The sequence below is a fragment of the Bos indicus genome, chromosome 19 (genome assembly GCF_029378745.1).
Source record: "Bos indicus isolate NIAB-ARS_2022 breed Sahiwal x Tharparkar chromosome 19, NIAB-ARS_B.indTharparkar_mat_pri_1.0, whole genome shotgun sequence".
Taxonomy (NCBI): domain Eukaryota; kingdom Metazoa; phylum Chordata; class Mammalia; order Artiodactyla; family Bovidae; genus Bos; species Bos indicus.
The window spans coordinates 47,090,749-47,116,517 of NC_091778.1; the positions used below are offsets into that span (position 1 = coordinate 47,090,749).

General features: G+C 51.4%; 1 protein-coding gene across 1 annotated transcript; it reads left to right on the forward strand.

Moving 5' to 3' along the window:
* The first annotated feature begins 7,999 nt into the window (after window positions 1-7,999).
* On the forward strand, window positions 8,000-10,221 carry SPPL2C (signal peptide peptidase like 2C). The gene has a single exon (XM_019980756.2). The coding sequence runs from the start codon at window positions 8,066-8,068 to the stop codon at window positions 10,136-10,138; it is 2,073 nt and encodes a 690-aa protein (XP_019836315.2). The 5' UTR covers window positions 8,000-8,065; the 3' UTR covers window positions 10,139-10,221.
* Window positions 10,222-25,769: the final 15,548 nt, after the last annotated feature.

Sequence of the window (25,769 nt, forward strand, 5' to 3'; positions counted from 1 at the left end):
GCACTTGTGAAGGCCTTGTGTGTGCCAGGGCTGGCTTGGGAGGGCATCCCAAAGAAACAGAAGCCACTTTCAGCCTTTAGGGCCACTGTGTGGCTGGGGCACCGATGGCACCCTCACATCTGCCAGGGATGGGGCCCTAGGGGGCCCCTGAGGCTAGGAGAGGACTTAGAAGGGTGTGGGTCGTGGGGCCCAGGGAATAAGGGCAGCTCTCGTAAGAGGGTGAATTGTAGGGAGAAGGGCTGTGGGCAAACCATGCAGACAGAGGACTCCGTGAGCAGGCTGCAGCCTGAGCAGAGGTGCGGCGGTGGGACTGGGCACCCTCATGTCTCAGCCCCAGGGGAGGAGCTGGGCTGGAAACAGAAAAGAGCTAAGAAGCAGGGGAGGCTGTACAGGCTTGAGTGCTGTCTCAGCATGGAAACCCCAGAAGCAGACCAGGAGACAAGGCTTCAAGAACCAACTCCAGGGCAGGGGCGCACATGCCCACCACCACGGTCGACGGTAGCTCAGTCCTGCTGCGGAAGCTGGGGGAGCCAAGTGGGACCCACACCTGCGTCATCCCACCTGAGGGGCCAGGGAAGTTTATCCACCAGCCCTCTGGAGGCAGTGGTTCCAGCACCTCCTGCGGAGGTCAGGAGCGAGCTGGGCACAGCGTGAGCCGCATCCTCAGGACAAGAGGTGGTTGGAACACAGAAACTCCACCCACCACTCTCAGGTCTGGGCCTTGCCTCCGAGTCTCTGACCCAGAAACAGGACCATGCAGGGGGGCGTGTGCACGCACATACATGCATGCACACAATCAGGGACACCCACACACATGCACACGGGTGAGTGTGGCGTCAGGACACCAGGACAGATGACCGTGGTGCTGGGAGCCCAGAAGCATCTGCTGGGGGACGAGGGGGCTCCAGTGGGTGAGGGTCTGGCCACTCACCAAGGGAGGAGAAGCTTCAGTCCCTGAAGCCAAGTGGGGTACCCTGCTCTGCCGACTCCCCAGGCACTGTCCCCTTAAGGAGGCAGTGGGGAGGGCCAGCTGGTCAGAAGAGGCTGTGAGAAGGGGACCAGGGGCCACCAGGATGGAGACAGGCTGAGAGCTTCCAGAGCAGCTGCGGGGGAACTTTATGGGGAAGCCCATAAAGAGTCCCCCAAAAGAAGGACCAGAATTGGCGGCTGAATCTCAAATGGCCACAGAGGAGGCCCACAGGAGGCAGCTTTCTCAGTGCTGCCTCCCATCCAGGAGGAGAGTGAGAAAGCGAGGACGTGGAGTCAGGGGGAGTCCAAGGGCGGAGGCGCCGAGGGGGGCTCGGGGCTGTGAGGGGGAGTCCACAGGCAAGGGGTCTGCAGGGGACCAAGCTGGGGCGGTGCCCCCTCTCCTGCTTGTCCTCTGGCTGTTTTTTAACATTTAGTATTTATTTATTTGAGTCTTATAATATTTATTATTTATTTATACACTGGGTCTTAGTGGCAGCACTCAGGATCTGCACTCTTCATTGTGGCATGCGGGATCCTTAGGTGCAGCATGTGGGATCTAGTTCCCTGATCAGGGATTGAACCTGGGCCTCCTGCATTGGGACCTCAAGAGTCTTAGCAACTGGACCACCAGGGAAGTGCCCCTCCTGGCTGTTGTAGCTGATGGGAGCCAGTCACACACATGCTGTGCCCTCAGCCCTTTGTGAGGTGGGGAGGCAAGTGGCACCCCCAGGACATATGCCGGCCCAGGCTGCAAAGTTCAGAGCTGCCAATGCTGGAAGGTCACAGGAGGACATCCAAGCGGGGCTGGCAGTCAGCACAGAAGCTGCAGGGGGTCCCTGGGTAGGCAGGGGGCTGGTCCAGATGATCTCAAGATCCCCCTTGTCCAGAGACTATAAAGGGCCAAGGGGCTGGGAACATCTGGGTTGCAAAGAACTGCCAGAGGCAGGTGTGCAGTGTTTAACCCTTCCGTGGGCTCCAGGGCTGGGCTCAAGGCAAGGCCCCCAATGGGGTTTCTGAGGGTCGTTCTGCTCGTAGCTTTGGCTTGTGCGTGGGTGGGAAGGGAGGTCCCTTGGGGTTGTGGGAGGTGTGATGGGCCAAGAGACATGCACCTCACCACACTGTGGGAAGGGGCCGGGCAGCTGCAGGGTGGGGGATCACTGCAGGACAGGCCCCTCTATGAAACTGGGAAGAATTTTTCTCCATGCCACACCCAGAGGCTGCAGTTCCCTCAAATTTGACCTGAGCCCTTTTCTCCTTTAGACCCTCCCTCGCAGGCTCAGATCACCAGTAGAGGAAAAACCACCCTGTGGAGTTTGGGTTTTCCAGTTCTGGCTCCCCACCTCCCTGAGTGTGACAGCATAGCCCCTGCTTTGGGGTCCCTGGCTTCTCCTCCAGGCCTGTTCAGCCCCCTGCTGCTGCTAATAGGACCCAGAGTGGGACCCCAACAGACACCCCAGAACCCGAAGAGGGCAGAGGGTGCAGATCAAGGAGGAAGGGAGGTTTTAGAATCCAGACAATAATTAATTATGGGCATTTGCAGACTGCTTTGCAATCCACAAAATCCTTTATAACATTCACGGAAAATGGAATCAGCCCATTTTCCTGCCGAGAAAACTGAGGCCAAGTGGACTCCTCTGAGATCAAAGGTCTTCTCCAAATCCAGGTCTCCTTCCACCCCATCAGTTAACTGGAGTCACTGAGCTTGGGTTTATGGAGGCCAGGACTGATAAAGCGGCTCTAGGGGGAGGAGACGGCAAGAAGAACTGGGGGTTTCAGACTGTCTGATGGGGGCGAAGTCCCAGGCAAATACCAGCATGGCCCAAAGATGGCCCAGCCAGTGTCAGGCTGCCGAGCCCAACTGGGTGAGAGCCATGAGGGTTCTCTACATCCAGCAACTCCTTCCCTACCTTCCCAACACCCTGCACCCCTCCACTCCTTAAAATGATGTCTAACTGCAAACAGTACAGCCCACGTCCACCAGAAGCCTCTGAGGGTCTCCACGCCCAGCCCATGTGAGGGTGCCACTGGTCTGCAGCTCGGGGGTCCCTCAAGTTCATCTCGTGCAGCCCCCTGACTTCAAACTCACCTTCCCACCTTTGGTTCAAACAGAAGGGGTGCTCCCTGCATTTTTCCATCAGCAGTACCATCACTGAGTGCTCACCCGGAGCCCCTCTGCTAAGCCCCCCACACTCCGATCTCATCTACCCTTCATACCACCCTATGAGGCAAGATCTGTTATCCCCATTTAACAGATGGGGGAAGTGACGCCCAGAGAAGTTGAGAGACATGCCTGGGAGCACCCAGCAGTGGCCCAGCTAGATGTGAAACCCGGCCGGCCTCACTCGGCCCCCATGGTGTTTAAACCCTACACAGCTGAATTTCTTGTGGAGTTCCCCTTCCTGCCCCACTGCTCCTGCCAACCCTCTTCTAAGGGAATTCCCCAGTTTCTCCAATTTGTGGACAAACAGGGTTCAGAGACGAAGCTGGATGCAGAAGTTTGTGCCTGTAAAGCCATGGGCCTCCTGTGGCCCTCTCCCTGAACCAGCCCACCCTCCCCGAGTCCCCAGCCCTGTCCCTGCTCCATTTCATTTCAGAGCATCACCTCTTATTCTTTTCCTTCCATTTTCCCACAACCCCTGCAGATGCTGCTAAGCAGACTCAGGTCAAGAGAGGCCTGGACCAAGTATATTTCTCAGAGGTCTTGGTGTACTAGAAACACCAATGATCATCATTTCAAAATAACTCCAGGCACCACCTAAGTCCCCAAACAGAAGGCAGGGACACTGTCCCAGCCTGCCCTGGGCGGTGACCCTGAGAGTCCAGGCCATAGCTAAGATGAGGCAGCTGGGGGGGACCAGAAGCTGGAGACCAGGAAGATGCCCTCAAGGAAAGGGGTGAAATCTGGGGGGCATGGGGAGGGAGGGTGCTGCGGAGTCTTGAAGCAGAAACACAGGCTGGGGAGTGAGCATCAGCCATTCATGTGACTGCGCCTACCAGGGCCTCCTGCAGGGGGCTGTAGGGGCAGAGTGGCCTTGGAGAGGAGCCAATCCAAGACTGGGGGCTGGCATTGGGGCTGGGGGGCAAGATGGGGGATCTGGGGAAGCAGCAATTAGACAAGACACCCAAAAGCCTTGATGAGTTGCGTCCTGGCAAGAGCCTAGGAGGGAATGAGTCCAGAGAATTCTTTTGATCCCATGGCTGCCCAAGGGTAGATGGCAGAGGGGGAGGCAGGAGAGGCCTCTGTTTCGGGTTTCAGGGGGTGTTTTCTGAACCCCAAATCAGGGCACATGCTGGTCTGATGAACTCCAGGACAGGTACAACAAGGCCTGTCCTGAGCACAGTACTCCTGGAGGGGACTGAAGTTGCTCCTTGTTTTGTTCTTTAGAAAACTGGGGGTCTTCCCTGGTGGTCCAGTGGTTAAGAATCTGCCTGCCAATGCAGGGAACATGGGTTCGATTCCTGGTCCAGGAAGATTCCATCTGCCGAGGAGCAACTAAGCCTGCGAGCCGTAACTACTGAAGCCTGAAACTACTCTAGAGCCCAGGCTCCTCAACAAGAGAAGCCACTGCAATGAGAAGCCCGCACACCACAACTAGAGAGTAGCCACACGCAGCAACGAAGACCCAGTGCAGCCCAAAAAATAAATTAAAAATAATAAATAAAAATGAAATTACGGTAAAATACACACAACATCAAACTTATCATTTCAACCAAGTGTACAATTCAGCATATTAAATGCACTCACGATGTTGTACCAGCATTGTCACTATCCAGCTCCAGAGCTTTTTCATTGCTCTGATGAAATCCCAGACCCACAGCTCTCCTTCCCACCAGCTACCACCACCTGCTTTTGGTCTTGATGATTTGCCTGTTCTGGATGTTTCATAAAAGTGGAGTCGTGCAGGATTTGTCCTTTCGTGTCTGGCTTCTTTCCATCGCTTAATGTTCTCAAGGTCCGTCTACATCATAGCACGATCAGAGCTTCGTTCCTTTGTAGGGCAGAATGATGCTCCATCTTACGAGGGGACCACACGTTCTCTAGCCATCCATCAGATGAAGGATGTTGGGGTTCTTTTCACCTACTCCAAGTCATTGTGAGGAGTGCTGCTATAAACATTCAAGTACAATTTTTTGTTTGAACAGCTGTTTTCTGTTCTTTGGGGTATACGCCCAGGAGAGGAATTGCTGGGTCACATGATACATTTCTGTTTATAACCTACCATGGGACCACCAGGTGTCTTCTACAGCGGCTGTACCATTTACAATATCCTTACCAGCAACGTATGAGAATCCTTATTTCTCCACATCCATGCCAAAATCTGTTTGTTTTTTTCTGTTTTTAAATAACTTTTTATTTATTTATTTATTGGCTGCTCTGCACAGATCTTGATCCTCAGTCAAGGACTGAAACTGCACCCCCTGCAGTGGAAGCATGGAATTTCAACCACTGGACTGCCAGGCAAATCCCCCAAACCTGCTATTATCTGTTTTGTTATATTTATAATAGCTACGCCCGGTAGGTGTCTTAGTCTTCAGTTTTATTAAAGCCCCAGGACTCCACCTGAAGTAGAGTCTAGCTGAACATCAGTAGCTGGGGCAGGGAAGTGGGGGCCGGAGACGGTGCAGAGAGATTTCTATTACCACAGCCCTGCTGTACCAACCATCTGGGTGCTCAGATGCAGAGAGGTGAACCCAGTCTAGACACTGCTCCACTCTCATAAGAACTACACAGGCCCACCGTCCCTTCCCTGACAGCCCCTGACTGATATACCTGTCCTCTCTCTGCAATGGGAGCCCGGGCAGGGGCAGCTGGCAGCTTCCTCCACTGGCCCTCACACTTCACCCTCACTGGCTGGGGATCTGCTCACCAGTCAGTTGTCGCTGTTCCCTAAAGTGTTTCTGACAGTTAATTTGTCATTGTAATTACTGTTTGTAATCTAATTAAATGTTATATGAATGGATGAAACAGAAATGCACAAACAAGCAGGGTTGTTACTTCTTACAAAAATGTGGTTGATGCTTTGAAAGACACAATCTGAATCATACAGAATATCTGACACCTGTCAAGTCAGGTGTGGGTGAGACAAATGTCACCAATTGGGTGGGAGGGGACTGTCAGAGTCTACAAGGTTCTACTCATCAACCTCTTGGCAAAGGTCCCTTAAGCTCACCCTCCACTTCAAAGCATCCAAAGCTGGAGATTTGCCGTCTCATTGATGTGGAGTTCACAACTTGCATGCACCCCAAGTTGCTTCATTTGTGTCCAACTCTTTGCGACCCCATGGGCTGCAGCCCGCCAGGCTCCTCTGTCCAGGGGATTCTCCAGGCAAGAACACTGGAGTGGGTTACCATCCTCTCCTCCAGGGAATGAAGAAAGTAAGGCTTGGGAACTCCCTGGTGGTCCAGTGGTTAGGACTCAGCACTTGCAATGTCATGGGTATGGGTTCAATCCTTGGTCAGGGAACTAATATCTCAGAAGCCACAAGGCACAACCAAAAAAAGAAAAAAAAAAAAAAAACAGAAAAGAAAAGAAGATCTGAGTTGTGATCATGACATGTTAAGGATGGGCCTCTGGTCTCCTGGAATGTGGTGGTGGTGCTGTCCTTGAAGGTAGGGCCTGAAGGTCAAGAATGGGCAGTGGGGAAGGCCTTGGGGCAGAGATTAGAGCTGCAGTCAAGCAGTCAGGGAGCCAGGCTGACCCCGGGCAGTTCCCAGGACAGGGCAACACCTAAGTGACATACGTCCAGAGTGAGAGCTGGATCTGAGGGCTGGGATTAGGGCCCATGGGGTGGGCTTTTCTGAGCCTCAGTGTACTCATCCACGAAGTGGATATATTTGGGTAAGGTTCAGCCGAACCGTGGTGCTGGAGAAGACTCTTGGGAGTCCCTTGGACAGCAAGGAGATCAAACCAGTCAATCTTAAAGGAAATCAACCCTGAATATTCATTGGAAGGACTGGTGCTAAAGCTGAAGCTCCAATACTTTGGCCACTTGATGCAAAGAGCCAACTCATTGGAAAAGACCCTTGATGCTGGGAAAGATTGAGGGCAGGAGGAGAAGGGGGCGACAGAGGATGAGACGGTTAGATGGCATCACTGACTCCATGGACATGAGTTTGAGCAAACTCCAGGAGATAGTGAAGGACAGGGAAGGCTGGCGCATTGCAGTCCCTGGGGTTGCAAAGAGTCACACACCACTTGTCGACTGAACAACAAAGCTGCTGTTAACGGACTCACAAGAAACCTGTGGCTTAAGGAAGATAATGTATGTTAACAGTCCACAATGAGTATCCCATACTCCATGCAAGCATCCGGGGACCTGGCTCCTTCACTCCCTTTCTCCCCATCTCTTAGGACATCATCCCCCTCTCCACAGACAATGGCTTGTTCATGAGTGACTTGTGAGAAAAAGAAAGAGATGGACAAGGAGCCCCATGGTCTCTGCCCAGGTTTCTGAGGGACTCACTTCATTTCTGCTCATTTCCAACAGCGAGAAATGGCCACGTGGTCTTTCCTAAATCCTGGTTAGTCTGGGAACAAAGTTCCGGTCATGTGCCTGTGCCAAGGGGCATCATTTGAAGGAGGGCTCACAGCCTTGTGCTGGATGGGTGTAGTAATACCCCCTTGCAGGAGGTTGTGATTGCAGAAAAAGTACCTGGCACTCAGGAAGAGATTGATAAAAATGTACAACATCGCTGAGGTCAGGGATCCCAGGGGCCCAGGAAACCGTCTGATCTAATGTCATTTCTCTGCAGTTAGAGAAATAGGCAGAGAGGGCCAGGCACCTGCTGGGTCTGTAAAGGACGAGGTTGGTCCCGAATCCTGTCTGGGATCCTCAAGCCCATCCCCCCACCTCTTGTTTCAAATGACCTGGTCCAGCTCCTCCTAGGCAGATGACCTCTCCACCTGGAGGCAGGGCTGGGGGACAGGATCCCCAGAGGCTGCCCAGCTTTGTGACTAGGTAGGTGTGGCCCTGGTTTCCTGGACTGTCGGCCAAGCAGCTGCTCTGTGACAAGAGGGCCACACCCAGCCCTGGGAGGGGTCAGGGGGCCGTGGGCAGCTGCCACACTGGGACGCAGCGGTAGGTGCCTGAGGAGGATGGCGTGCCTGGGTTTCCTCCTCTTTTTCCTCCTCCTCTTCCTCCTGGCCAGCACCACAGCCCAGGGGGAGTACGGTGTGGTCCACGTGGTGTCGGACAACTGGAGCAAGGACTACTGCATCCTCTTCCGCTCCGACTATGTCACCCTGCCCCGGGACCTGCAGCACGCCCCGCTCCTGCCCCTGCACGATGGCACGGGCGCATCCTGGTGCCCAGGCCAGGACTCCTCCCACCAGGCCCACCCGGACGGCTCCGCCAGCCAGCGGCCCCTCCACCGGACCACCGCCATGGTCATGAGAGGCAACTGCAGCTTCTACGACAAGGGCTGGCTGGCTCAGGGCCGAGGCGCCCACGGGTTGCTCATCGTGAGCCGGGTCAGCGACCAACAGTGCTCAGACATCACCCCGGCGGCCCAGAACCCCCACAAGCCCCTCCCAGACCTCACCATCCCCGTGGCTGTGCTCCGCTACACGGACATGCTAGACATCCTCAGCCACACCCACGGGGGCAACAGGGTCCACGTGGCCTTGTACGCCCCCCCAGAGCCCATCCTCGACTACAACATGGTGGTCATCTTCCTCCTAGCCGTGGGCACCGTGGCCGTGGGCGGCTACTGGGCCGGCGTGACTGAGGCTGACCGGCTGCAGCGGCACCGGGCACGAGGGGGCGGGGGGCCCGGCGGTCACCCTCCACAGAGAGCCCTGGCGGCCCGGCGGGGGCCGGAAGAAGACGACGAGGACTCGCCGGTGGACTTCACGCCGGCTATGACGGGCGCGGTGGTCACCATGTCCTGCTCCATCATGCTTCTGCTCTACTTTTTCTACGACTGCTTTGTCTACATCATGATCGCCATCTTCGGGCTGGGCGCGGGCACCGGCCTCTACAGCTGCCTGGTGCCCGTGGTGCGCCACCTGCCCGTGTGGCAGGACCAGTGGCTCCTGCCTGGCCGCCGGGCCTGTCTGCAGCTGCCCCTGCTGCTGCTGGCTGGCCTGTGCCTGGTGGTGACGGTCCTCTGGGTCGCCTATCGGAACGAGGACCGCTGGGCGTGGCTGCTGCAGGACACGCTGGGCGTGGCCTACTGCCTCTTCGTCCTACGGCGCATGCGCCTGCCCACCCTCAAGAGCTGCGCCTCCTTCCTGCTGGCCCTGCTAGTCTTTGACGTCTTCTTCGTATTCATCACACCCCTCCTCACCAGGACCGGCGAGAGCATCATGGTTGGCGTGGCCTCGGGCCCGGCAGATTCCTTGAGCCATGAGAGGCTGCCCATGGTCCTCAAGGTGCCCCGGCTGAGCTTCTCGGCCTTGACCCTGTGTGACCAGCCCTTCTCCATCCTCGGCTTCGGTGACATCGTGGTCCCCGGCTTCCTGGTGGCCTATTGTCACCGCTTTGATGTGCAGATCCACTCGCGGCAGGTCTACTTCGTGGCCTGCACAGCGGCCTATGCTGTGGGCCTGCTGGTCACCTTCTTCGCCATGGCTCTCATGCAGATGGGCCAGCCTGCCCTGCTCTACCTGGTGTCCAGCACCCTGCTCACCAGCCTGGCCGTGGCCGCCTGCCGCCAAGAGCTCACCCTCTTCTGGACAGGCCAGGTTAGAGGCAAGGCCCTCACCCGGCCTGTGCCAGGGCTCTGCGGTGCCCCTTCAGTTGGTTCTGAGCAGAAGCAGGAGCATGCAGCAGACATCCACAGAGCCTTCGAGCTTGAGGGGGCCACCATCTCCACCCTGGCAAGAGACTTAGATAGCAGCCTTGGGGAGGGCACGGCTGAGACTGTCACCATATCTGAGGATGGAGCCGCCAGTCCAGAAGGCCACAGTGACAGCTCCGAGGGCTGGAGCGATGCCAACCTGGAGCCCGATGACCTGTCGAGTACCCCTTCTGGGGTCTCAGAGGAGCTCTTACCACTGATGCCAATGGCCATGCTGATACCGCTCAGGCCGCCACCCTCAGAGCTGGGCCATATCCAGGCCCAGGCCCAGGCCCAGGCCCACGAGGCTAGCCTGTCCTGGACAGGCTTCCACAAGAGGAAGGGCCTTAAGGTAAAGAAGAGCATGTTGACCCAAGATCCCTTGTGAACCAGGAACCCTGGGACATGTGCCTCTAGACTATCACAGAGCAAAGCCACGTGTGACAAAAATAAACTGGGGCATTAAAAATATTCTGTATCTGCCCACAGAGCTGCTTTGTTTGTTAGGGCTTCCCTGGTGGCTCAGGTTAAAGTGTCTGCCTCCAATGAGGGAGACCTAGGTTCAATCCCTGGGTCGGGAAGATCCCCTGGAGAAGGAAATGGCAACCCACTCCAGTATTCTTGCCTGGAGAATCCCATGGATGGAGGAGCCTGGTAGGCTACAGTCCACGGGGTCACAAAGAGTCGGACACGACTGAGCAACTTCATCTTCACCTTCACCCACGGAGCTTCTTTGTTTGTTAGAACTGTAAGGAAGCAGTTCACATAGAGCCTGCAGGGTCCTTGGGACAGACCACACCTGTCTGTTTCTGCAGCCCAACCCCAGCCTCATTGCCCATCTTTTTCTCATACTCAGGTCCAATCAAACCATTACCTTGATTATGCCACATACTCTCCTTGTCTCTTTGCACATGCTGTTTCCTCTAGCTGAGACACCCTTCCTACCCCAGACAGAAATGCTGAAGCCCAGATGAAACATTTCTAAGCAGCCTTCCAGTGTCAGCTCACACCCACCCTTCCTGCTAAGCATCCTTGCTCTGTAAGCATCCTGGACAGCAACGTCACACCCAGTGTGCCTGCTCTCATCCACCTGCTGCATTCACAGACACCAAGTATGCAGCTGCTGTGTACCCCACCCTGCTGGTGGGCACAGAGGGAGTCTGCTGTCCAGCTGGGGGAAGGGTGGGGGATGGAGAACAGATAAGAAACAACTTGAGAATCATCTCAAAACAGGGATGGAGAGGTTGGAGCTGGAGTGAAAGAATTTAGGAGACCATGGCTTTAGTTCCCACGCTTCCTTCACTGACCTTGGATAATGAACTGGTTTCTTAACCCCTGTGGGGCTTAGGAGTCTCATCCTCAAGATGAGACTTATAATACCATGTCTATCTGGAGGCAGGAGCATAGACAAGATGACCTCTTGAGGACCCCACAATTCCTTAAGCTTTAGAGTATGTTTAGATGTTGCTTAAGCAGAGGAAACAAACTGGGGTGAGGGAAGTCTTGTGGAGGAGTCTATGCGGGAAGGGTAGTGTGGGAAAAGACAGTGGTTAAAGTTCGGAAGCCAGCAGCCTACCAGAAACTCCAGCTCCACCACTGATCTGTCCTGTGTCACTGAGCAAGTGATTTAAGCTCGTGGTGCCTCAGTTTCTTCACCTGTTGAATGGGATAATAATAGGACCTACCATGGTTTGGGGGAAGTCTGACTGCATTGGCTTCCATAAGAGCACTAATGCAGTGCATGTAGGGAGAGCGATGTGAATGTTAACTCTGTTTATATTATGCCCCTTTGTGAAAGGAGCTGAAAGAGTCAAATCCAACTCCTACGAGCCTTTGAGTTCTGGTGCCAATTTCCCCCCCTTCACACCCAGCATGCCTGCCCTGACCACCACCAGGGAGCACACGCCAGCCCCCACCACACACATGCCCCTTCTCTCCCCAGGGCCTTCCCACCTGCTGGGTCCTCTAGTGCAACTTTCTAGTCCTCCCACCCCCAGAATCGGGTCTGACCAGTTTCTTGTCCTTCCAGCCCCAGCCTCAGGGAGGCCTTCCTTGATGACCTTTCTTTTAAAAAAAATTTTTTTTAATATTTATTTATTTATCCGGCTGTGCTGGATCTTAGTTGCAACATGTGGAATCTAGTTCCCTGACCAGGAATCAAACCCCCAGGTCCCCTGCATTAAGAGCTCAGAGTCTTAGCCACTGGATCACCAGGGAGATCCCTGATGACCTTTCCTAAAGCATCTGCCAGCCCTAATCACATCACCCTATACCCAGTTCATTAATTTTCTCGTCTCCCCCAGTCATATCAACTTGGTGAGGGCAGGGGCCTTCTGTCTTATTCATCTGTGTGGAACAGGGCCTGGTATGTAGCAGGTGCTTGATTTATGTTTGTTGGAGGAATGAATGAATGAATGCATCATTGAATGGATGAATCAGTGAATCCTGGGCAACGCCTGGCCACTGCCTGCAGTTTTGACCCAGACAATGAAGTGAATCTGTGCAAGCGAGGCAGCCCTCCTGGGAATCCTCACCCATCACAGTCCAGGTTGTCATCCAGACCATGCCCTTCCGCAACCACAAGAGTGTGAGCCAAGATGGGTCTGTTCTCAACCCACCTCACTTAGTTCTTAAAGCTGTTATAACAAATGAATGGATGGGTTGATGCAGGATAAAGAGGTGGCACAGTGGTAAAGAATCCTCCTGCCAGTGCAGGAGATGCAGGAGATGCAGTTTCTATCCTTGGATCAGAAGGATCTCATAGAGAAAATGGCAACCCACTCCACTTCTTACCTGGAGAATCCCATGAACAGAGGAGCCTGGAGGGCTTCAGTCCAGGGGTCGTCAAGAGTTGGACACAACTTAGCAGACACGCATGAACGTGAAGACCTCAGGCCTCCTCCCTGGGGTCCTGCAGAGCCTTGGGCAGTGTGGAGACGAGACTCTAAGGAGTCTGGTTGCACCCTGGGGGTGGAGAGGAAGAGGGCCAGGCAGGTGAGGGGTGCAGGTAAAGGGCATCTCACAGAAAGCCCCACTCACTGGGGAGGAAGCACAGCTCCTCGTCAAACAGCACCTGAAGGCCAGGTCTGGACAAGGGCCGAGTGAGGAACACGGGCCAGGACACTGACCGGAGGTGTTGGCAGCCCCTCCCGCTAGAGTCAGTGACCATCTGGCCTTGGCAGAGGGGCCTCCGCAGGCTCTGGCTCCCCACCAGCCGAGGCTGCCTCCCCGCTGCTGACCTGCGTCACTGGACCTATCAAGGGTGGTCTGCACCCCTCTGCCAGCCCTGAGGGGAAGGGCTGGCAGAGCGGAGGGCTCTTGGTCCCTCTCACCACCTAGACTTGGTGGGGGGGTGGGGGGCGGCAAGATCTGTACCGGGAACTTGTAGTCAGGGTGGCTCTAAGGATGCTGGTTCAGAGCTCCCTGCAGCAGGGTGATGCCTGCCTCCAAGGAGAAGATTCTCAAGGGGAGGGTCTGAGGAAGGAAGCCACCCAACCCCGCCCCCATCCCACCATGTCCAAACAGATTCGGGGAAGAATGAGTCCGATCCTGTTCTCACTGTTCCACCCAGCAGAGGCAAGCATTTAGAGGACATTTTGTCTATAAAATGGGGAGAATGACCCTACCCACCTCAGGGCACTGTGCTGAGTGTTAAACCCTCCGGGGCAGGGGCTGAGCCTGGGCTCCAGAAACTTTGCAGCGCTGCTGCACCCTCTGCTCCTGCCCTGACCCCAGGGCCAGGATCCTCTTTAGGTTGCAGGCTCTGCCTCCCTTTACCAGCCAGCTTCCCAGGGACTGGGTTGAATCCAGTGGCAGGACCAAGCTGTCACCTGTCAAGAGGTGCCCAGAGCTGGCAGCTCCCACCTGAGGGACACAGGAATCTGCACATGTTACCATACACTCACACACACACAGACACACACGGGTACGCGCACATAAACATGCACACACATCCGTCCTGCACCCTCAGGCAGATAATGATAGGTCAAGACAGCAGGACCAGGGCCTGGCCATCTCCCCAGGGCTGGCAGAGAGGCGGCAGGCAGGCCTGCACCCCAGTCTGATGGCTCTTCTGCCCTCACCTCGCTCCTCCTCTTTCCCTTTTGCACTCTGAACTCTGTCTCAGCATCTGCAGAGCCCAACCTGTGCCAGGTGAAACCTAAAATAGGGGGAATTCCCTGGCAGTCCAATAGTTAGGAGTCCATACTTTCACTGCTGAGGGCCCAGGTTTGACTTGTAGTCCAGGAACTAAGATCCCACAAAAACAAACAAAATACATATTAAAGGGATTTCCCTGGTGGTCCAGTGGTTAAGAGACCATCTGCCAGTGCAGGGGACACAGTTTCGTTCCCTGGACCAGGAAGATCCTACATGCTGTGGAGCGACTGAGCACGCGTGCCACTACTCCTGAAGCCTGTATGCCCTAGAGCCTGAGCAAGAGAAGCCACCGCAAGGGGAGCCTGCACACAGCAACGAAGAGTAGCCCCTGCTCGCTGCCACTGCAGAAAGCCCACATGCGGCAACGGAGACCCAGCGCAGCCATAAACAAATTAACTAATTCTTTAAAAGTTAAGACAGGACCAGCGCAAGAATGAACTCCTGAGCCATATCCAGGGCTCCAGGTTGAGCCATGACCAGGGCTCCAGGTGGCCAGTCCCTGCTCAGGGGCTGTGCTGTGCTCAGGCTACCCAGAAAGAACGAACGGTCACAGCCTAGGGATTTTTTTAGTTAATGAGAAGTTTGGTGCTGGAGCTTCTGGCTTCCCTTGACAGTGAGAACCAGCAAGGACTGAGAGATGCTCTATTGCACAGATGAGGGAAGGAAAGCCCAGAGAGGGCCAGGAACTGCCTCATTTCACAGCTCCCTATCTCCTAGCCCAGCAGCCGGGATCAGCTCCCATCAACACCCCTCCTCTCTGCACACTCGGACTGCAACATATGCCTCCACCAGGAAAGCCCTGGGTCTACCCACGCCTTTGCCCTGTGCCCCCCAGGAGATTCAGCCTCCATTCTCTTTGAGAAGTAATTGCATGTATAAGGTTTTGGTTCACCATGAAGCATCTCCTTGGCTAGCACAGGAGGACACAGCTGGGCTCTGAGTCATTGAGACTTGGAGTCAAAGCTCAGCACTGATAGTCACTTGGCTGTGATGCTGAACCACTGAGACCACCCCCTCTGTGCCTTGATAGTCTCATCTGTGAAATGGGGTGCAAAGACTTACATTGTGGGTTTGTCATAAGGATTAAATGAGGTGAGGTATGTGTGCACACAGCTAACATATGCTAAGCACTAATGACAGGCTAGATACACATGTTATCTCGTTAACATGTGTAAGCTCAGGGTTCAAAGGGAAAGTTTCCAGGACAGCTCTTGGCACACCTCCAAATATCATTCTTCCCAAATCAGCTTACAATTCCTCCTGGATGAGCTCCCAGAAGTGGAGTCATCCTCTCCCCTTGGAATCAGGATGCCCAGCCATGCCCAGGGGGATGTGGTGTGGGGGTGGGTGCCTGGCGGTGAGTAGGGGCACCACCGCAGAGCCAGACGAGAGAACCCTCTGCAGTCTAACCCAGTTAGACTGGAGGGTGGGAGGTTTTGTGCCTCTTTTTTCCTGCAGTGTTGAACATTGCACGCTCCTCTGCTGCCATCTGCTGGTCAGTGATATAAGAGCAGGCGGGCTCACTCCTTAAGAGCCAGGGGCATTAAACTACAGCAAAAGGTGGTGTTCAACAAATGCAAATTACCCATCAGAAAAGTTCTGAAACCCATACTGGGCCTAAGATGAACTCTATAGAAGCTGATTGTGAGGACATGAAGGTGTCTGGAGACAGGTATGAGAATATTTTTTAATGTCTTTTTAAAAAATATTTGTTTATTTTTATCTGCGCTTGGTCTTCATCACTGCATTCAGGTTTTCTCTAGTTGTGGTGAGCAGGGGCTATCACTGAGTACCAAGCACTGTGCTTGAGAATTAAACGTCTCAGAGCAGATGAGACAAAGACACAGCCCCACAGCCACACTGCTAGTCCTTCCGTGTGTTCCTTTCTGCTGGGAGAGCTGGGCACAGGGCAGTCAGTGAAAGAGAGACAGGAGTTGGGGGTCTCAGTTACAATAGCCAGGAAGTGTTTCCCGGGTCAGGCTGCTTTATCAGGCTCCAGGGATTTCTTTTCATCATGAATTTATTGCGCTTTGGAGAAAAAGTGGAGAGTATAGAAAAGTAAGAAAAAGAGCACAATTTCTCTTAAACTTTGGTATATTTCCACTCAGTCATTTTCCCCACCATTCATAGGTTTTTTAAAAAATCTTTAATTTATTTTTAAAAATATTTATTTCGCTGTGCCAAGTCTCTGTTGTGGCATGCAGAATTCTTAGTGGTGGCACGTGAACTCTCAGTTGCAATCTGTGGGATCTAGTTCCCTGACCGAAGGTGGAACCCCCGCCCCATCTCTCCCCTCCCACCCCGGACCCCGACCCCAGCATTGGCAGCAGTCTTAGCCACTGGACCACCAAGAAAGTCCCCATTCACAGGTTTTTATTTGTGTGTTTCAATTACAAAGTCACAGCAAAAAATGGATATTTACATTGGCATTCTGCTATGAATATTCTGTGTACCCTTTGAACCTTTATTTGGACTGGGCTATGTAATATTCATTAGCAGATATAACTTCATAGACTTCACATTCTCTTTATTGGATGTTTGATCTGTTTCCTACAGCAGCGTGAGGAATATCTTTGGCAGTAAATTTCTTTACATATTTTAAGAGATTTCTGTGAGATAGATCTAGTAATTTTATCTCTGGGAAACTAAGGGTATGAACACCTTTAAAGATGGTAATGCATTTTGCTAAATTACTTTCCAAATTATATGTGTGTCAATTTATCCTCTGCGTGTGCTGGAAACTATGGAAGTAACCATTTCTCCACACCCTCTACAGCATCTTTTCCAATTTGCTGTGATGAAACACAATATCCCTTTCAATTTGCATGTCTCTACCTAATAGTGAGGTTGGACTTTTATTTCCACATGCTGGTTTATTAATGGAATACTTTCCATCCCTGGGCTTAGCACAGCGTGCAGTCAATTACAATTTCCTGTTGATTCTCTGCTAGGAAAATCTCTGGGATCCATTTTCTCCTCCTTTCCATTTTTTACAGGCTTATTTCAAAATGTCACCTCTCACCTGGTGATGAGAGGCCAATAGGATCCTTGTGAAAGAAAAGAGCACAACTGTTCTGGGTCCTGTCCTTCCAGCTGAAAGACCTTGGATGCCTTCCTACTGCCTGTCTAACCAACCCCAGTTCCTCAGCTTGGTGTTTAAGGCTGTCCATGATCAGCCTTGGTGTTTAAGGCTGTATGTGATCAGCCTTCCCTACAGCCTCACTCGCCCGCTACAGCCCCCAGCCACCCTGTGGGTGTAGTCCTCCACACATGCTCACCCAGCTCCATGCCTCTCCTCTGCCTTCCACGCACTTGGAATGTGCCCTTGCACCTTCCCCTAACACCTGTGCACACTGATTGTATCCAGAGATAGGCCACACTCTCCAACCCACTGTAAGGGCCCTGTCCAAGGTCCTGGATATGAACAGAACACAGGATGCTGTTCATGACTCAGAGGGTTTCACCATCAGGAGCGGGTGGATGAGGGTACAGATTCATGCATTCTGATTAATTCAAGTCCTTTGGCTTCAAGGAACAAGAACCCGTTCAAAGCGTCTCAAGCAAAAAGAGGAGCTTATTGGAAGGACAAGGGGTTTCTCAGAACACCAGGGCAAACAGCCCAGTTGGGGCTCATGGGAGTTGGGGATTAGAGAACTGTCAGAAAGCAAAGGCACCCTCTGCCTCTCCAGGCTGCACACGTTCTGTGCACCCTCTTCCTCTACTCCCCCCTGAGCCGGCTGCCTTTGCAAGCTCATTTTCCTCTTGGCAAAAACTCAGCAGTGGCCACAGGACTGGAAAAGGTCAGTTTTCATTCCAATCCCAAAGAAAGGCAATGCCAAAGAATGCTCAAACTACCGCACAATTGCACTCATCTCACACGCTAGTAAAGTAATGCTCAAAATTCTCCAAGCCAGGCTTCAGCAATATATGAACCGTGAACTTCCTGATGTTCAAGCTGGTTTTAGAAAAGGCAGAGGAACCAGAGATCAAATTGCCAACATCTGCTGGGTCATGGAAAAAGCAAGAGAGTTCCAGAAAAGCATCTATTTCTGCTTTTTTGACTATGCCAAAACCTTTGACTGTGTGGATCACAATAAACTGTGGGAAATTCTGAAAGAGATGGGAATACCAGACCACCTGATCTGCCTCTTGAGAAATTTGTATGCAGGTCAGGAAGCAACAGTTAGAACTGGACATGGAACAACAGACTGGTTCCAAATAGGAAAAGGAGTTCGTCAAGGCTGTATATTGTCACCCTGTTTATTTAACTTATATGCAGAGTACATCATGAGAAACGCTGGACTGGAAGAAACACAAGCTGGAATCAAGATTGCCAGGAGAATAATCAATAACCTCAGATATGCAGATGACACCACCCTTATGGCAGAAAGTGAAGAGGAACTCAAAAGCCTCTTGATGAAAGTGAAAGTGGAGAGTGAAAAAGTTGGCTTAAAGCTCAACATTCAGAAAACAAAGATCATGGCATCCGGTCCCACCACTTCATGGGAAATAGATGGGGAAACAGTGGAAACAGTGGCTGACTTTATTTTTCTGGGCTCCAAAATCACTACAGATGGTGACTGCAGCCATGAAATTAAAAGACGCTTACTCCTTGGAAGGAAAGTTATGACCAACCTAGATAGCATATTCAAAGGCAGAGACATTACTTTGCCAACAAAGCTTCATCTAGTCAAGGCTATGGTTTTTCCCGTGGTCATGTATGGATGTGAGAGTTGGACTGTGAAGAAGGCTGAGCGCCGAAGAATTGATGCTTTTGAACTGTGGTGTTGGAGAAGACTCTTGAGAGTCCCTTGGACTGCAAGGAGATCCAACCAGTCCATTCTGAAGGAGATCAGCCCTGGGATTTCTTTGGAGGGAATGATGCTAAAGCTGAAACTCCAGAACTTGGCCACCTCATGCGAAGAGTTGACTCATTGGAAAAGACTCTGATGCTGGAAGGGATTGGGGGCAAGAGGAGAAGGGGACGACAGAGGATGAGATGGCTGGATGGCATCACCGACTCGATGGACGTGAGTCTGAGTGGACTCTGGGAGTTGATGATGGACAGGGAGGCCTGGCGTGCTGTGATTCATGGGGTCGCCAAGAGTCGGACACAACTGAGCGACTGATCTGATCTTTCCTCTTGGCTCATTGTGGCACTGGCCACAACTCTACATCGTGGTCTCAGCTCAGGGATCACTACCAGTGGGCAATGGTCTCTATTCAGACACCATTCTGATTTTCAAGAGAGGAGCTTCACTGGGCTTAGATTTACTGTCTGTGCTCAGGGTCTTGTCATTGGCTGTTGGTGAGCCCATGAGCCCTTGATTCAGCATCTACCTCTAGTCCAATCAGCTATAGCTGGAGATGGATGGCAGGAAGAGTAGGGTCAGATAGCACACACAAAGGGTTAACAAAATCTGAATTATAACATGATTTCCTAGATGATGCCTGTCCTTATTAAGGTCTAAGCAGCACTGCTTTAGAGCAGGGGTTCTCAAAGAGTGATCCCTGATCCAGCAGCATCAGGCTTCCCTGGAAATGTGTCAGAAATGCAACTTCTGTGAATCAACTATACTTCAGTTAAAAAGAAGATCATCCAGGGACTTCCCTGGTGGTCCAGTGGTTAAGCATCCGCCTACTAATGCAGGAGACGCGGGTTCGATCCCTGGTCTGGGAACTAAGATCCCACAAAGCCTTGGGGCAACTGGACCAAAGTGCTACAACAACTGAAGCCCCCAAACCCCCTCCCCACTCTGGAACCCATGCTCTGCAACAAGAGAAGTCACCCCAGTGAGAAGCTCATACACTGCAACTAGCGAGCAGCCCCTGCCTGCTGCAACTAGAGAAAGCCAGAGCCTCGGCAATGCAGACTCAGAACAGCACCCCAAACCCCCCAAAAAATCATCCATGCCTTCTTAACCAAACAAAAGAAATGCAAATTCTGAGATGCCCCCATCCCAGGGCCTGGAGAGGGTGCCTGGGAAGGAGCTGGGCACTTCTCACAGGTTCTCAAAGCGAGCCCCACCCCCGCCCTCCGTTTTCAACAGAGAAAATTCCCACCTTCTTTCCATGGTGAAGAGCCAGTGCCTTGCTCTCCACCTGTCACCTGTGGGGCTGGTAGAGAGATACTCCCACACAGGCTGTTGTATATGAATGAAACAGGCTGATGTTCACTTGTGCTGGTCAGAGGTAGGTCATCCCTCCCTGTGGTCCTCATTTCCCTACTCAGGCAACAACAGATGAGGTCTGTAGCCCCCTCAAGGATTATGGGTTTTAATGACGTAATTGGTTCCAATCTATTAGTTTCCTGTGGCTGCTGTAACAAATGACCACAAACCAGGTGGCTTGAAACAACAGAAGTTTGTTTTCTCTGGAGGATGGAATTCAGGGCCATGCTCCCTCCCGAAGGCTCTAGGGCAAAGCCTTCCTTGCCTCTTCCAGGTTCTGGTGACCCCAGACTTTCCTTGGCTTGTAGCTAAATGACTCCAGACTCTGTTTCCACATCCACTTGGCCTTCTCCTCTCCTCTGTGTGTCTCTGATCTCTCTCTGTCTTTATCATATGAGAACACTTGTCACTGGGTTTCAGGACCACCTCAGTAACCTAGAAGGACCTCATCCTTTAAAAAATACTTTTTATTTAGTTAGTTGTGCCGGGTCTTAGTCGCAGCATGCAGGATCTTTAGTTGTGGCGTCTGTGATCTAGTTCCCTGACCAGAAATCGAACCCAGGCCCCCTGTATTTGGACCAGCCGTCCACGACTGGACCCCACTGGACTACCCACTTGGGGTCTCAGGGAAGTCCCAGGAGGGCCTCATCTTGAGATTCTTAATAGTTACATCTTCAAAGACCCCTTTTCCAAATTAGGTCACATTCATAAGTTCTGGGTGGACCTATATGTAGGAAGGAGTGCGCCACGACACAGCAGTGTCCCTGCCAAATACTTGGGACCAGACTAGGGACAAATAGTAGTGTCTCACCCCATCTCCTCCCTGATCCAGAGTAACTACAAATGACAAGATTCCTGCTTAGCTCCACTTTAGACCCAGAGGGAGAAGAATACCGAGACACAGCCCCTCTCCTCAAGGAACAGATGGTTGGGTAGAACCAGAGCAGTCCCACCCACAGCAGTGCCCACCCATGCCTGCTAGGTCCTGTTAATTTCTGGAGCTGCTGCTGGAAGACGAAAGAGTGACCTGAGAGGCAGTCAGAGCATCCTGGCTGGTGTTCTAGGAATCGCAGGGCCCCCAGTGATCCCAAGCCACACATACCCTCCCTTCTGCAGCTTCCGTTCTGCCAGTGCAAGAGGTTTCACGATTGCCAGGACAACAATTAAGGAGAGGACAGTCAGCCAAATGGCACATTCTTGGATCTCAGCAGCTGGCGTTCTCTGCAGCCTGCCTCAGGGCCAAGGGAGATGAGACTTCAGAGAAAGCAAGCTGGTGTCCAGAAAGGGCACATCCCAGACGGCCTCTAATGTCATTACCCAGAGGTGGTGAGTGAAATGAGGAGTGAATGAGCAGCCTTAGCCCCACTGGGCTTCACGGAGGAATCCTCCCTGCTGGGGAGCACAGAGCCTGGACCAGGGAGAAAGGAGCAAGAGAGGGGCAGGAGAACTGAGGAGTGGGTGTTTGTAGTGGAAATAGGCAATCAGGTTAGACTTGGGTTTTTATTTCACTAATTAATTAGCTATGTGAGCTTAGGAGAGTTTTTAAAGAGCCTCTGTAAATCATTAGAAAAAGACAGTCAATCCAAGGGAGGGGAAATGGGCAAAGAATTTTGAACCGGTATTTTTCAGAAGAAACACAGATGGCAAAAAAAATTACAGAAAGATGTTCGACCTTTCTAGTAATTAGGGAAACAAAACAACTAGAACATGAGTGGAGAAACTGGTGATATCTGAGAAAATTTACAGTTAATAGCTTTGTACCAATGTTAGTGTCTTAGTTTTGATCATTGTATATGGTTATATAAGATGCTGAAGGAGGAGAAATCAGGGGAAGGGACTACGAGAACTCTGTATTTTCACGAGTTTTCTATTAGCCTAAATTCATTCAAAATAAAAAGATAGGGAATTTCCCAGGTGGCTGAGTGCTTAGGACTCCAAACTTCCACTGCAGGGGGTCCAGGGTCAAGGACGTAAGATCCCACAAGCCTCACAGTGTAGCCAAAAAATAATAACAATAATAAAATAAAAAGGTAAATAACAACTACGATAACAACCCCTGGGCTTCCCAGGTGGCGCTAGTGGTAGAGAATCCACCTGCCAGGTGCAGGAGATAGAAAAGATACAGGTTCGATCACCGAGTAGGGAAGATTCCCTGGAGGAGGGCATAGCAACTCACACTAGTATTCACACCTGGAGAACCCCATGGACAGAGGAGCCTGGTGGGCTGCAGTCCATAGGATTGCAGAGAGTTGGACACAACTGAAGTAACTTACCAGGCACGCACATGCATAACAACCATAATAAAGATATCACTGTCACCCCAACACAGTGACAAAAATTATAAAGATGAATAAGACCCAGCATCGGAGGTAGTGGTGCTGAGAAGCAGGCTGTCACACGTTCTGTTGGTAGGAAGGTGATGTGATGCATTCTTTTTGGAGAGCACTTTGGCAGCTTCGATTAAAATTTCATGGTGTTTGCCTGCCCCTGGATCCAGGAATTTCACAGCTTGGTATTTACCAGAGCCTTGCACTTGTATTCCAAGAGGCTTGTCCAGTGGTATTCACCACAGTCCTATTTCTAATAACCAGGGGCAACCCAAATGCCCAAGAGGAAAAGTTAAATGATGTAGTTCATCTAGCCATGCAATACTATACAGCAGGTAAAAAGAATGCACTCCATCCACATGAACAAACGTGAAAAGGTTTCCAAAGTCAAAAGTGATGATTGCGTAGATGTGAAGGGAAAGCCCAATAAAGCCATACATTTCTCAGTGTACGTATACAAACGTATGTGCGTGCATGCTAAGTTGCTTCAGCCGTGTTCAGCTCTTTGCAACCCTATGGCTGTAACCCACCAGGTTCCTCTGTTCATGGGGATTCTCCAGGCAAGAATACTGGAGTAGGTTGCCATTTTCTCCTCCAGGGGATCTTCCCAACCCAGGGATCAAACCCACGTCTCATATCTCCTGCATTGGCAGACGGATTCTTTACAACTGGAGCCACCAGTATATTCCTACCCCAAAGTCAGAAACAGTAGCCTCTTGACTGGCTGAACTTCCCACTGGAGAGGACACTGGTAAGGAGACTGGGGCAGGCAGGGGTGGATGGGGTTGTGCCAAGGGCGCTTTTACTTTTGCTGTGTTCTCTGAATTTGTAACATGAAAACTCATGTATTTCTTGTGTACGTTTTAAAAATAATTTTCTGACCTGCAATTTCCTGGTCTTTGAAATAACAAGGTTAGTAGTACAATGTTATATTCCTATTATATATGTATAAAATAGATAAGCAAAAGATATATTGTAGAGCACAGGGAATTATAGTCATTACCTTATAATAACTTTTAATGGACTATAATCTGTAAAAATACTGAATGATGATGCTATACACCTGAAACTAATATAATACTGTATCAACTGTAATATAATGCTAATCAACTGTATTTAAATTTTTAAAATTTAAAAATAAATACATAAAGGGACTTCCTGTGTGGTCCAGTGGTTAAAACTCTGTGCGTCTACTGTAGGGGGCACAAGTTCAATCCCTGGTCTGGGATGCTGCATGTTTTGGTCCAAATACATTTTAAAAAGTGAAGAAATAAACTAAATAAAGGGGTTGAATTAAGGTCCCTCCAAGGTTACTTCCAGTTCTGAGTTTCTTTAACTGGAATCTGAGACCGTGTCCTATGCTGTCCCCTCCCCACTCTGCCCCTACCAGCTTCTCTCCAGTCCTCACGCTTGCCAGCTCATTCCTGACTTAGGACTTTGTGCTTGCTGTCCACCAGCTACCCCTCACTCCACCCCACTCCAGGCTGGCACACACTGCTCCCATATCTTTATGAAGCTGGTTTCTTCCAGTTATGTATATCTTAATGATCACCTCCTCCGGGAGGCCTCCCTGACCACCCAAGATAACAATGAGGGAGCAGAGAAGGGCAGGGCTGGAGAAGAGAGGGCCCCAGAGACTTTGGAAAGGAATTCCGATTTCAACCCCAGGCAGGTGGAAAACCTCAGGAGGGTTTTAAGTACTGGGCGTGGGATGGGGCAGGAGGGGAGGAATGGGAAAGGGGGAGGGGTGGTGTGAGGATGGCTCCACCAGCTCATCAAAGCCAACGTCAGTCTAAGTCTTGGCGGTGTTGTTGTTTAGTGGGTCAGTTGTGTCCGACACTTTTGCGACCCCATAGACTGTAGCCCACCAGGCTCCTCTGTCCATGGGCTTTCCCAGGCAAGAATACTAGAGTGGGTTGTCATTTCCTCCTCCTGGGATCTTCCTGACCCAGGATCAAACCTGTGTCTCCTATGTCTCTTGCATTGGCAGACAGATTCTTTGTCACTGAGCCACCAGGCAAGTAAGTCTTAGTAGAGCAGGAAGTATAGGAAGAATCTGGCTTTAAGCAGCTGGGGGCCATCTGAAGGTAAACAGAGCTCGAAGAGAAGTGAAGGGTCAGAGTGAATCTATTTCAAGTGAGTCTCCTGTTAAATTACATTCACACTCTGCAATACAGTGTTTTTCCATCTCCTGAATAGATAAGTCCGTGCTTAATCACTCAATCACGTCCAACTCTTTGTGGCCCCATGGACTGTATCCTGCCAGGCTCCTCTGTCCAAGGGATTTTCCAGGCAAGAATACTGGAGTGGTTTCCCATTTCCTCCTCTGGGGATCTTCCCGACCCAGGGATCAAACTTACAACTCCTGCGTCTCCTGCATGGCAGGCAGATTCTTTACCGCTGAGCCATTGCGGAAGCACCCTGAACAGGTAATGTCCCTCCCAAATTCACTTAAGGCAGAGTGCCCTGTACTCACCTCTTCTCAGATCCTCGCACTGAAACACAAATTTATTCTCAGAAAATGTCTCACCACAATAATACATTTATCCTTCCCCTCTTTCTTTTTGCCTCTCACTCTCTTTTTCTCTTGACAAGGTTGTATATTGTCACCCTGCTTTAACTTATATGCAGAGTATATCATGTGAAATGCTGGGCTGGATGAAGCACAAGCTGGAATCAAGATTGCCAGGAGAAATATCAGTAACCTCAGATATGCAGATGACACCACCCTTATGGCAGACAGCAAAGAGGAACTAAAGAGCCTCTTGATGAAAGTGAATGAGGAGAATGAAAAAGTTGGCTTAAAACTCAACATTCAAAAAACAAAGATCATGGTATCTGGTCCCATCCCTTCATGGCAAATAGATGGGGAAACAATGCAAACAGTGAGAGACTTTATTTGAGGGGGTGGCTCCAAAATCACTGATGGTGACTGCAGCCACAAAATCAAAAGACGCTTGCTCCTTGAAAGAAAAGCTATGACCGACCTAGACAGCATATTAAAAAGCAGAGACATTACTTTGCCGACAAAGGTCCATCTAGTCAAAGCTTTGGTTTTCCCAGTAGTCATGTATGGATGTGAATTGAACTATAAACAAAGTTGAGTGCTGAGGAACTGATGTTTTTGAACTGTGGTGTTGGAGAAAACTCTTGAGAGTCCCTTGGACTGCAAGGAGATCCAACCAGTCAATCCTAAAGGAAATCAGTCCTGAATATTCATTGGAAGAACTGATGCTGAAGCTGAAACTGCAATACTTTGGCCACCTGATCTGAAGAACTGACTCATTGGAAAAGATCCTGGTCCTTGGAAAGATTGAAGGCAGGAGGAGAAAGGGACAACAAAGGAAGAGATGGTTGGATGGCG

Coding starts and splice junctions, on each gene's coding strand:
- SPPL2C (XM_019980756.2), top strand. CDS start 8,066: ATGGCGTGCCTGGGTTTCCTCCTCTTTTTCCTCCTCCTCTTCCTCCTG.